This window comes from Xiphophorus maculatus, chromosome 20 (assembly GCF_002775205.1).
Source record: "Xiphophorus maculatus strain JP 163 A chromosome 20, X_maculatus-5.0-male, whole genome shotgun sequence".
Classification (NCBI taxonomy): Eukaryota; Metazoa; Chordata; class Actinopteri; order Cyprinodontiformes; family Poeciliidae; genus Xiphophorus; species Xiphophorus maculatus.
In genome coordinates, this window is record NC_036462.1 from 25,276,925 (window position 1) to 25,290,039 (window position 13,115).

General features: G+C 39.3%; 2 protein-coding genes across 3 annotated transcripts; both read left to right on the forward strand.

The window, feature by feature from the left end:
* The first annotated feature begins 410 nt into the window (after positions 1-410).
* Positions 411-3,775, forward strand: LOC111605911. The gene is made up of 6 exons (XM_023325608.1): positions 411-437; positions 590-752; positions 2,085-2,362; positions 2,440-2,490; positions 3,202-3,327; positions 3,439-3,775. Exons 2-6 carry the CDS (start codon positions 633-635, stop codon positions 3,527-3,529), a joined length of 666 nt encoding a protein of 221 aa, XP_023181376.1. The 5' UTR covers positions 411-437; positions 590-632; the 3' UTR covers positions 3,530-3,775.
* Positions 3,776-4,453: 678 nt separating this feature from the next.
* myorg (myogenesis regulating glycosidase (putative)) lies at positions 4,454-12,782 on the forward strand. Of its 2 annotated transcripts, XM_023325111.1 has the most exons (3): positions 4,454-4,556; positions 6,934-7,299; positions 8,150-12,782. In XM_023325111.1, the coding sequence occupies exons 2-3, from the start codon at positions 7,037-7,039 to the stop codon at positions 9,939-9,941; spliced, it is 2,055 nt and encodes a 684-aa protein (XP_023180879.1). In that variant the 5' UTR covers positions 4,454-4,556; positions 6,934-7,036; the 3' UTR covers positions 9,942-12,782. The 2 variants fall into 2 exon arrangements, with proteins under 2 accessions (XP_023180879.1, XP_014323873.1); XM_014468387.2 differs by lacking the exon at positions 4,454-4,556 and having other exon boundaries at positions 4,566-7,299.
* The last annotated feature ends 333 nt before the right edge of the window (positions 12,783-13,115 follow it).

Consider the following 13,115-nt stretch of genomic DNA (forward strand, 5'->3'; position numbering starts at 1 on the left):
GACGTGCTGACAGTCATTGATTGTGGTAGAGTCTATGAATTCTGCAGGGTTTTTTCCCCTTCTTTTTAGTTCTGCAGCTCTGTTCAGACCGGTGAAACTTAAAAGCAGCTGAACGGCTGTCGGTGTACAAAATGAGGGCTGTGTTGTTGATTGGGGCCCTCGGAGCTATGGAAGCAGGTCAAGGGCATTGACCCCAGGTATGCGAGTCTCTGCAGGGGGCTTAAAGCTCAGGGAGATTAGTGAGTGCTCAGGTGGCACACAGAGAGTTGTTCTGCTTCAGCAGGGATGATCTTAACCTGTCCAAAACGGATGAGATTCTTCACAACAGCAACAGGCCAAAGCAGTCGTTTGATCTGTTTTAAATCTGCAGAGGATGGATGCTGTATTGATGCAAAATCAAAAAAAATAAACAGGTGTTGTGGCACCTTAGATTCAGAGTAAGTGACATACAGCAGTGAAAAAAGATTAAATGCATACTGCTACAGCACTTATGTAATCTTCCCAGAAGTAAAAAAATAGAAGCAGGGGAGGTGTTGGGGAACCGATATAGGTAAGGGGCGGAGCTTACAGGATACTGCATGACTTTCAGGCAAACTGGAGGTAAGGTGTGGATAAACAGACGGTTTCTGAAGATGGGTCCCCAGCTCTACCTCACAATGTACAAGGCGCATTTCAGATCTCCGGGCAGAGCAAAAAAAGCTGAACTTCGACCCACCTCAGCCCACCGCAGGAACAACCCTCAGCCACGGCCGGTAAGACGGACACCCCTCCGCTTTTGCATGCATGAGCTTTTTTTTGTGGTCATACAAGGATTTGTTGACTCTGATAGGAATAAAAAGCTAATAGACATCGTTTGATGTGATATGACTTCTGTTTATTTTGAAGAAATAAACAGAAGGTGAAGTCGACTCTGTGGAACATCATGTACTTACAATATGTTATGTGACTGAAAATAAAAGAAGTGCAGGAGTACAGATCATGCAAAGATGTTTGCTCCCCCAACACTTATTCTCTTTTTAAAATTTTTACATGTTCCATAATGTTTAAGAATAAGGACATGACAGATGTCTAACAGTGATTTAGGAAAAGTTTTTTTTCTTTTATGACACGCCAAATTGACCTGTAAACATGAAATCAGTCATAATGCTGACTGATTTGCATGCATTTTGTTAATATAAAGAAACAAAACACGGTTTCTTTGTATAAATAAAAAACATTATTATTTATTGAAACTGTTCCCGTTTTGTCGCATCAAAACCACAAACTTCAAAATGTACACCTAAAGACGGGTCATTTTCTCTTCGGTGAGTAACATTTAAAAAAAAACGTTCCTAATGAACCTTAATTGGATTTAGGTCTGGACTCTGTCTGGTTTGTTTGGACACAAGGATTTGCTCCGGCCGTCTGTTTACCGTCATTGTCCTGCAGGAAGGTGAACCAGCATCAACTCTTTTGCAACCTCCAACATGTTTCCTCCCTGGATGATCCTGTTTTCAGGTGCTTTGTCAAGTCTAACCAGCTTCCATGTCCTTTCTGAAGAAAATCATCCCCACAACATGATGCTGCCACCACCATGTTTTGATGTGGAGATTGAGACCTGTATTAGCAGCAGCAGCAGCAGCAGTCGTACTTTCATGCCACAAACAAGATTTATTTAGAGGCCAATAGGTTTACACTGGAATCCTCGTGTATTTTTTGCTAGTAACGTCTTTCTTCTTGCCTTCCATAAGGGTCAGATTTGTGTTGTGCACAACTAATAGTCGTCCTTTCAACAGATTCTGCTAGCTGAGTTCTTGACCTTTGTGGCTCCTCCAGAGCTAAAGTGGCCTCTTGGTTGCTTCTTTGATTAATGCTCTCCTTTTAGAAAAAACAAAATCCCCCCCAAAATTCAAAAACGTTTTGTGGTTGTGATATGACAAAATGCATCGAGTCCACTGTCAATCAGTATTTTTGCGAGGTGTATAAAAACTGAACACCAGTGTCCAAACAAAGTTTGTGTTAAAATGAGAGTTTGCTAACTTTAGTTCGCAGTTTTCCTTCTTTAGATTTCTTTGTTTCCCATATTTATTTCCTTGCCTCCCCAGGACTTCTTGTTTCCCCGCAGTGTTCGGTCAAGCTACAGACCAACGCGCACGCTACTCCACCCTTCGCCCCCTGTGGACACCGGCCGGCCCCTTTTCCCCCCTGTGAACCATTTCTCAGCTCACAATCCTGTCTCAGCTTTTCCTGAAAACCCTTTAGGCAAAACAAATTCAGACAGCCCACATCACATGCCTCCTATCAAGGCCCACAAACTCCAGCAGATAGAGACTCCTGCTGCGAGTGACGGTCAAGTTCCCACCACTCTGAGGAGCCCTAATAAGTAATTATTAATCAGCTCCCCGTTTCACTTAAAGGTAACTATAAACACATTCTGACATTGATGGATCTGCTCTGCAGGACAGCAGATTATCAGAGGAATGTCAATCCACTCTCAGCACGACAACTCAGGCAAGTAAACAACCTTTAAACTGAAGTGATACCACTTAAGACATAGAGTTCCTTGCATATTTGTACTTTTTCATTACATTGCTTCCACAAACAGCAGAGTATTGTGATGGGATTACCAACACAAAGTAGAGTATAATCGTGAAGTGAAAATAAATTTTGTTACAAATAAAAATCTAAACTAAGTCATTATAACTCTGCCTGTTTGTTCGCTATAATGGTCTCTCAGGTCTTCACACTATGTGATTAAATTACACAATTAGAGTCTGTTTACCAATCCTGTGACTTCTGTGGACAATTTATTGCATTGGATTTTTGTAAAAGTCTAAATACAAACACACACCACACTGCTCATATTGTTCTGCTCTAAAATTTAGAGAAAATCATGTCGCATGTCCCTTCCACTTTGCAAGTGTCAACTATTTTGTTTTGGACGATAAAAAACCCCAACACGCACACACACATGCACACACACACGCACGCACGCACGCACACACACACACACACACACACACACACACACACACACACACACACACACACACACGCACACGCACACGCACACGCACACACACACACACACAAATGACAATGAATGACAAAAACAATGAAGTTTTTTTTGTAGCAAATCAAGTAGCATAAATACTTTTGCAAAGCAATATTGCAGTTGTATTTTTTTTTTTAAATGACAGTAAGCTCTCTGCCTTACAACAGACCACAAGCAGGAGTTCAGTTTCAGACCAGACCACAAACGAGCAACCCTCCTGCAGCTGCAGCTCCTCTCTGCTTTGCGCGGACGCCTTACAGGAAATGTTGCTCAACCAGAACTCAGGATTTTAGGTGCACATTCTCTTGCATGTATCATGTTTAGTTTTTGGGTTTTTTTTTTGGAGGAGGAGGATTTTAATATTGTTCCTGAAGTCTGACTTTGATCCTGTGCTTTGCCAACAGCGACTGCTACAGCTGCTTTCATGTAGTGAGGCCCTGCCAGGCTGCTCACTACGTCATACACCCAGAGTTTGTCTCTGAAAGCCTTTATTAGGAACACCGGAGGTTTCCCGTCTTCCAAGCTGGGGAGATTCAGAACGAGAGTCTGTTCAGCTACTTCCCTATGCTCTGCTAATTAACCACACCACTCCTTGCAGAGCAGCATGCAGACTTTTTAAAATAAACAGCAATGTCTTTCAAAGGGTTGGCTTGTCATGATCAAGTTGGATGAAGAGCAGTCACTCTGTTGTGCTACCAGTGCATCTGAATATTATATTGCATTTATACTTTTTTTTTGAAAAATTTCTTCCAATATATGTTCAGCAGAGAAAATTATTTTTGGAAATGTTCACTTTTTTCTTTTTAAGTAAATACATTTTTTAATGGGACTATTGGCATAAAATTTCTCTACACATACAAAGACATCGAGACAGTTGAGCTCATAATTGAAATATTAATATGTGATTGAGTATTAAACACCTAAAAAAAAACGAGGTGAAAAAAGACATAGAAAGCTAAGATAACTTGTTTATCTGCAGGTGAAGCATGTTTAAGCAGTCCAAGTCTTAAATAAATGTCAGTTTGCTTTTTTATGGGAATCATTTGTCCAATCCACTCAACTTGAATGAATCTTAAAATATAGATATTGACATTAAAAAAAAAAAAAAAATTCTAACATTGTTCATTCAGCATGCAACAGGTAAGCAAAGTATCAAAGTTTTTCTTAGTTTAAATATTTCTGAGTTACATAAAATTAACAGCAAGTGTTGTTAAAATCTGAAAATAACAATTAGAAAACATTAAACATGCTCAATGTTTATGTTGCACTTTGTATGTTGAAAACTGTGAATTCTGTGTGGTAATTAAACCATTGTGGGTTGCTAAATTTAAAGCATTTCTGTAAGCGGCGCAGGATGAAATAAAGATTAGTTCTCCACCTGGACTACATTTCCCTTGTCAGTGTGGGCGTAGATGAAGGCGGGGTCAACCCAGCGCGTTTGGGTTCTTCTGTCGGACTTTTTTATTTTGCTGAGGATTGTAGCAAGCAGACTCCAAGCCGCTGAGGAGATCGCTGCAGATCGGTAGGGAGGGAAAAAACAACTTTTTTCTTCTTCTTTTTTTGTTGTTGAACGAACGGCAACGAAAATCTGAACTTTAATGAGAGAGACGAGCATTTTGCACAGATCCTGTGTTGTTTTTCTTTACTGAACTTTCTTACACCGCCCATTAAGTCGATAAATAAAACAACGGGTCGTTCTCCACACATTGGCTGCTAAATAAATAGTTTATGTTGTTAATCCATAACTCATATTTTGGTGTCTTTAAAGGAGACATTTTCTTAATCAATGTTTTATTGTTATCCGTAAACATAATTATATGTGGGGAGGGAGGAAAAAGCCACATCAAAAGTGAAGATCGTTGTTTTATTTATTTCTTGCTTGCTTAATCTGTGTATTAAGTCTATAATATTCAGCTCTGCGTGTTCATGTTCAGTGTTATTGACTGCGTCCATAATTAGCATGCAGGAACACGCTGAGAACACCGAGCCCTCAGCTCTCTCTCTCTCTCTCTCTGGCACAAACGCTGGAAGAAGTAGTCTGACTGGAGCAGCTGCACCGACTAGATCAGCACTTCTTTATGTTTCCCCTCCATGTCTGATAATAAATCAGCTGAAATGACAGATATAAGGTCACTGTAAACAAACAAATGAGACTAAAAGGGACTGTATGGGAAAGCACTTCTCTACAGTACAGTAAATCATCTGAGTGAAAGATTTTGAATTACTCATTTTGATTGGTGCTTGGTTAGCTAATGTATAAATGAGGTTATTGTTAAAAAAAAAGGGTTCTGCTTCATAGAATTGATTTAAATTAGCCAATAAATGGCCTATTTCTTAAATATTAAAAGATGTATGACTTCCAATGATGGTTGATCAAAGTTTCAAGAAGTTTTCGAATTAACCTTGTCTAGGTCGTCATGTGTTTTGTTCCAGCATAGCCTTTATTTTTATTTTTTCCACTTACAGCTAGAAAGGATTCGGTTCGAGAATGTTTTTGCTTTCATTTTGCGTTTGTGTTGAACTCTAAAGTCCGCAATTCTCTGGAAGCTAAGGAAAAACTTGTTATTGTCAGACTGAATTAAAACTCAGGGTCTCCAGATCCTGTCCTTACCACTTCATGAAGTTCTGCAGAGACCAGGCAGCAAGTAATTCATTTGATTCAGGTGTGTTTGAGAAGGGGCGCATCTAAAGGCTTCGTTTGGATTGTCTGTGATAGACTGACACAAAGTAGTGTGCATAATTGTAAAGTGGAAGGAAAGTTATACCATTTGCAGATTCAAATCAGGAAAGTATGTTTTATCTTGCATTTTTCGAATCAGGAGCCTCCACCCCTATCTCAAATCTTTTGCAATTTCTAACAAGTTTTCCTCTAGGTGTGCGACCTTTATTTATCTCCATCCATTTATCCTTCATCGTCCCTGCTGGAGAGAAGTGTCGCCTCAGCATATTCCTGTAACCGCCGTGTGTTTGAGTGTCTGCAGCACCTCCTGAGTTTACGTGGGCCTTTTTGCTGCTGCTTCTAAACCGCCTTAATTTGCCTTTTTAAAAACAAAAATTGCTTCCCTCCCACTTTAATTATACATTAAACTATGTGTGGGTCATAAAATTCCAATAAATCTCACAGAGTTTTGATGTTTCACCGTATTCCCTAGACTTTTTTATGTTCTGCTGGCAGTACAGAACATTCAGTCAGAGAGAACTTAACCACCTTCATTCCTCTGTGTTTTCATATTCAGTCTGTTCTGATTAACTGCGTGTCAAACCAAGTTGCTCAATAGATGTTGCTGTTTGATTTGCTGTGAGGAACAGTAACATTTGCATAAAACTGGTAATGTAGCTTTTTCTTTATTCTCTTAAGTGTCAGCCTGTGTTGTCACATTTGACTGCAGTGATCCAGGTTGTGTCCAGTTTGCTTAATCAGGAGTGATACAGCACAGCGTTTAGTATTTCTCTCTTGCCTCATTGGCCTTTGCAGGGCTTTAAGGCTAAAATCCCTCTTTTCTGCTTCTTTACCCTTCATTCCATACAAATGAGTTGTTGTCAATCGAACCCATGTGTTAGAATTACTTTCAGCAGCATCCACTTTGTCTCTCTAGGGCCAATTTGACAAAGATTTGTTTTCTTAAATCTCAAATACATCATTAAAGTTTACAACCTGATAGCCTAATACCTTCAAGAGCTGTGAAATCACTTTGTTCAGCAATGCAGAGCATGTAAAAGCCAGATCTTGAAGTGTATTACAGGCTTTGAGTCGGTATTAAAAAAAAACATAGAGCATGTTTTTTGTCTTTTTTTTGTGCTTCACATTTTTCCTAGAATTTTCAGATGGTTGAGTTTAAAAAAAATAAAAAATTTTTAAACCCCTCTGTTATCTTGTTTCCCCGACAAACTGCAAACAGACGTGACGACACGCCTAAAGTCCAACCAGAGGCTCCCTGCTCAACATTTTTGATGATCTGCACAACATCACCTCAGGGATTTGGCCTCTGAAAAACACAAGCCATGTACCAAGTGGTGCCCGGCGGCGCCGGGGGCACGATTACAGATGTTATCCCCAAGCAGAAACACACCAAGGATTCTCGACCCTTGGTTGGAGCTGGAGTTATCGGCCTGTTTCTGGTCATCGCAGCCGTGACTGCCTGGTGTTATTACATAGCCTCCCTGCGCAAAGCTGAGCTGCTGAAGACTCAGCTTCTGGATCTCAATAAGGACGGCTACATTATCCGCAACCAGGGAGGGTCCATTGTCTTCAGAATGGATTTCAGGTTGGTAATTTTTTTTAAATGCATCTGTGTGTATATATTTATATGAGATAATATTCTAACTTACTGCGGTACATAAGCTGTACCTCAGTAAGTTAGAATATTATCTGAAACTCTGTTTTATTAGATTCAAAAAGCAAAACTTATAAATGATCCACACCTTTGCCCAAAATGTTAAAATAAAAATGCTTTTTACCTTTTCTTGTGAAATGATTATGACGCTTATCTTTTCCTGACATAGCATAATCTCAAAATTTTACTGATTCATTTCTTCCAAACATGTACGGGAGATGAAACAACAGTTAAAAGAGATTACTTATATTTTCTGGAGACACACAAAGTGATAAAGAAATTACTTTTTAATTTGATGTTATGGCTTACAGCTAAAGAGAAAAATTGATCCAGTTCCTCGGTAAAGTCTAATATCACAAAAGACCAACATAAGACCATTTAATACACAGATTGTTACCTACACAACCTGGGGAGAGGTTGTTAATTGTCTGTAGTGCAGCAGACATTCATTGACACCCTGTATGAGGACGGGGGATTAGTGTTTTTGATGACTGTCCTAAAACAGCTACTAAAAATCCCAAACTCACAAATTAGATTAACAATGAAATTTTTTTTAACACAGAATAGCCAGAAATGTATTTCCATGTACTGTACAAGATGTGACAAGAGTACTTGGCTGAACTGAATGTTGTGTTTTCAGTGCTTAAAAGACAAGTATCACAATTTGAAATTAATTACCGATAGAAGTTAACTTTAATGATCTTCCTATTTTTTGCAATATCATTAGTGTTCTTGTTATCAACAAAAGAATGAAAATCAAATGACTTTTTAATCTTGACAGATCCGGGACTCTGGACTTGGACTCCTGCTCCAAAGAGGAAGAAATCCTTCGTTGTGATCGGACCACTGACAGGAAGCTTAAGTTTTTCATAAAGACAGTGCGGCCCAAGGACACTGTGCAGTGCTATCGTGTGCGCTGGGAAGAACTGGTCCCCAACATTCCTGTTGAGCATGCCATGACTTACAAGTTCGCGCACTGGTATGGGGGAGCAGTGTCAGCAATTCAGCACTGGCCAATTTCTATTTCAGGCCAACAGGCTCCCAAGCCCTTTGTCACGAGCGACATTTACTCAAACCGGGAAGAATTTGGAGGAATCTTAGAAAGTTACTGGTTGTCATCCAACGCCACTGCCATCAAGATCAACAACTCTGTGCCTTTTCACCTTGGCTGGAATGACACGGAAAAAACCATGTACTTCCAAGCAAGGTATCATGATACCCCTTTCAAGCCAAACCCCGGTGAGGCTCCTTGTGCTGAACTCAGCTACAGAGTCTGCGTAGGTTTGGATGTGACATCCATACACAAGTACATGGTTCGGAGATACTTCAACAAACCATACAAAGTGCCTGCCAAAGTCATGTTTGAGCATCCTATTTGGTCGACTTGGGCTTTATATAAGCGTGACATTGATCAAGAAAAACTTTTGACGTACGCTGCCAACATTCGCAAATACAATTTTAACTGTAGTCATCTGGAACTCGACGACCGCTACACAAAACGTTATGGAGATTTCGAGTTTGACCCAGTCAAGTTCCCTAATGCATCTGAAATGTTCCAAAAGTTAAAATCAGATGGATTTCTGGTGTCTCTATGGATTCATCCTTTCGTTAACTATGACTCTGAAAACTTTCATCCTCTGGTAGAGCGAGGGTTGTTTGTCCGAGAGCCAACAGGACGGCTGCCTGCGTTGGTTCATTGGTGGAATGGCATTGGCGGCATTTTGGACTTCACCAACCCAGAGGCCCGGGAATGGTTTGCCTCCCAGCTACGTTCACTGCGCTCAAAGTATGGGGTGTCCTCTTTTAAATTTGATGCAGGGGAGACAAACTACTTACCTTGGAAATTTAGCACAAAGAATCACATTCGTGACCCCAGTTTTTTCACAAGGCGCTACACAGAGATGGCTGTTCACTACAATGATCGAGCTGAGCTGCGCAGTGGTTACCAATCCCAGAACATATCCTGCTTCTTCAGACCGACTGATAGAGATTCTGTCTGGGGTTATGAGCTGGGCCTCAAATCTCTCATCCCCACAGTGCTCACCATCAGCATCCTTGGGTATCAGTTCATCCTGCCAGACATGATCGGGGGCAACGCCTACCTGAACCACACAAGCGGAGATCGGGCATTACCTGATCGAGAGCTGTACATCCGCTGGCTGGAGCTGTCTGCCTTCATGCCTTCTATGCAGTTTTCTATACCTCCATGGGAATACGATAATGAGGTGGTAGAAATTGCTCGGAAATACACAGCCATTCACAAAAGTCTTGTGGCACCGCGGGTCCTCGAGCTGGCAGGGGAGGTTTTGGACACCGGGGACCCGATCATACGGCCACTGTGGTGGATTGCCACTGGGGATGAGACGGCCTATAAAATTGATTCCCAGTTCCTGATTGGGGACGACCTAATGGTAGCTCCAGTTTTAGAGCCAGGAAAGCAAGAACGAGACATATATCTACCCGCTGGGCACTGGAGAAGCTACAAGGGGGAAAGATTCGACATCAAGGAGCCGCTGCACCTCACAGATTATCCGGTAGACCTGGATGAAATTGCCTTCTTTCTTTGGGTTTAGCAAGAAAGAAAATGAAAGACTTGATCATCTTATGCTCCTATTTCCCTCCTTTTGTGCCTTTCAAAGAGATTCAAACACCTTTCATATTTTGTCACTCTACAAGCATAAAAGTCAACGTATTTTCATGAACTTTTTATGTGTTAATTTCCCACAGTGTTATGTAACCTAACGTGAAGTAAAAGGATGCATGGTTTTAAAAAGAATTCTGCAGCTGGAAATGTAATTTGGTTTTTTTCTTCTTGTTTTTCACATCTAGAGACTGAAATGTTTCTCCATTGGTCTTTGCAAAATAGCACAACTTAATCAGATTTGAAGTAGAGCATCCTGGCACAGATTCTCATTTCCATTTAGGTCTGGATTGTCTAACCCATTCCAATGTACCTGTGTCTGTTTTGGTTTAGGGTATCCTAAATGACTTGAGAAACTTCCAAAATTACATCATGTTTCTTTCCTTCAGCAATGGGTTTGTTGCTGTTGCTGCCCCGTAAAGTCCAGATTAGTAGAGGGCATAACAATTTTTATAAAAATCTTCTAGAATTGAGTTTTTGATCTATGCAGCTCCTTCATTTACAGCTCAAAATTTCATGACTACTTTTCAGATTAATGCTCCACTTGCTTGACTTTAGGATAGTCATGTCTTGGCAGGTTTGCAGTTTTGTGACATTTTCTATTTTTAGATCACAGATTGAACAGCCCTCTTTAGATCCTCACTGCTACAGACAGTTTTGTAAGCCAAATCTGCTGTAAGCTTATCAGCAAGTTTATTGATATGTTCTTTGGTCTTTATGTTGCTGTTTGTTCCCTTATGTTCTTCAACAAATTGTCTTCAAAAAACACCTAGATTTATTCATAAAAATTGACACAGTGGTTTCTCAAGGCAATTGGTGGCCCTAGATTTTCTTAAGGAACATCAGAGTAAAGGGGGGCTGCATGAAAAACGTTTCAGAGTTGTAAAATATCTTGAAAGCCATGCATCTCTCGTCTACCTTTTCACAATTACTTTGTGTTATGCCACAAAGATTCCAATAAATTTATTGTGGTTTGTGATTGTAATGTGACAAAATGTGAAACCGTTTAAGGGGTTTGGATAGTTTGCCACTGTACAAGTATAGCAGGTGACATGATGTGAAATGTAAGAAAGTTCACCTTCCCTAAAATAGCTGCGAACAGGAATTTAACTTGTGAAATTGCAGCAGATATAAAAAGTTTGGTCTTTATTTGAATTCTGTTTTTTTTTTTAAATTGCTTATTGTTACCATATTCCTTAGCATTTGGCACTTTTTAAAAACAGAAATCTGTTACCTTTAGCCAGTACTGGCCACTTTATGCCATTCTGCCTTACCAAGAGCAGCAAAAGAACTAAGCACACATTTAAATCGCTGTATAATCTCAAGCTTATTGAATAAGCAATCAGAATCCAGATTTTAGATATTTATCATATTTAGCGCCGCTTCAAGTCTTATATTGAACATTTGGTAAAGAGGGAATATATAAGCCAAGAATTGTTTGCCATAAAGCTGTTTTATCAGTGCCATTAGGCAGATTGCAGGCTACACGATGATATCCTGTTCTCCCGTGACTCTGACTGCTCTTCTCGTCGTTTGTTGATTCTTATCAGGAAGCCAGGTTTAACGCTTCAGTTATCAGGACAAGAAGCTGCAGGTTTAATCATTACATTGCTCTCACTGTGTAACATGGTGCCTTGCAAGACGTTTTAGACAAGTAGAAGATGTTTTAAATATTTAACGCTTTTACTCAGGTAATGGCTTTGTTGTGTTTAAGGTGTGTAACCCCTATTAATGCTTTCAAACAGCTAGAAACATTATAATGTAATGTATTTGTGGATGGCTGTAACTGGAATCCTAAGTGTTTATTCAGCTTTTTATCAATTAAATGATAAATAATTAGAATTTTGTAAGTCAATAGCTTAGCTGACCTGGATTCCCAGCCTAAATGGTACAATATTTTCTTGTCATATTTCTTTAATGTAATGTTTCTGTATGTTTTTCACTTTGTTGCTACAAGCTGCTCATTTACCCTGTTCCTTTTTAGATCGTGGAACATCAGTTGTTGCAATATAAGCTTTTTTAATAGGGTCTTTTGGTAACTAAAGATGAAACAGATATCAGTCATCTGATTCAGGATTGGATCTTCAGACGAATCCGTTCGTCTGACATCTCCAATGGATACCCAAGAATACCTCTTGTGTTTCCCCCACCCCAAAATAAAATAAGACAAATACTGTGAACAAGTGCCAACTTCATTTGTGCTTCACGTATTCAGGCATATATAAAATGACACAATTCAAGGACTCCTTAATGACAGGATTTTTAGCATACTTTCTTTTTGTGTTAGTCTTTTAAAAAATGATTGTGAATTCTTGATCCTTGTTGAAGCTGAAATAAAATAAGACATTGAAATTTAAGACCAAGACCTGGCCCACTCCTCTCTATTAATGTGTGAATTGACCCTTTTTGAAATATTGTATATTAATGCTTTGTGCCTTTGACCCTTAAAGTGGTGCTAACCTGACTTGAGCCTTCAGCTTGCTGCTTCGGCACTGACCTCAGTGTGCTTTGTTTATGTCCTTTGACATCTTGTCAAGAAAACATCGTATTTATAGCAGCTCTCACTTAGCATCTGTGCCAGGCTCATCTTTGACACCATTTCTGTCTTATGGCTAGACTGACTGGTCTGGCTATTTTTGCTTTTGATTCTTTGATCTCAGTGTGTGCCTTTGATGTTTAAATTTTTTTTAATATATGTTTGGATGTGACTAAAAGGCTGCATTCATTCTAATGCAATTTTGTATCAATGTATTAAAAGAATTATGAGACCATCGTTTTTGTTTGCATTTAATCCCTAATTATTTTTCTTTTACCAGAAGTACATTGTTTCACAGGTGCATCGTAAAAAATACTAGAAAAAACAATTTAAATGATTTAATACTAAAGTTATATATTTTGGTTTTTGTTCAGATGATTTTTAGGATTATGGATAACGGCAGAAGAAAACTTAAATTCTGCATATCAGAAAATTAGATTAAATGTTTTAATGAAAATTATGTCCTCATACATGTTGCATTTTAATAAATTTGAATATTATTTAAAAGAATGTATTTCCGTGTTATATACAGTCATACATGCTGAAACTGATTTATGCTTTATGGTTAAA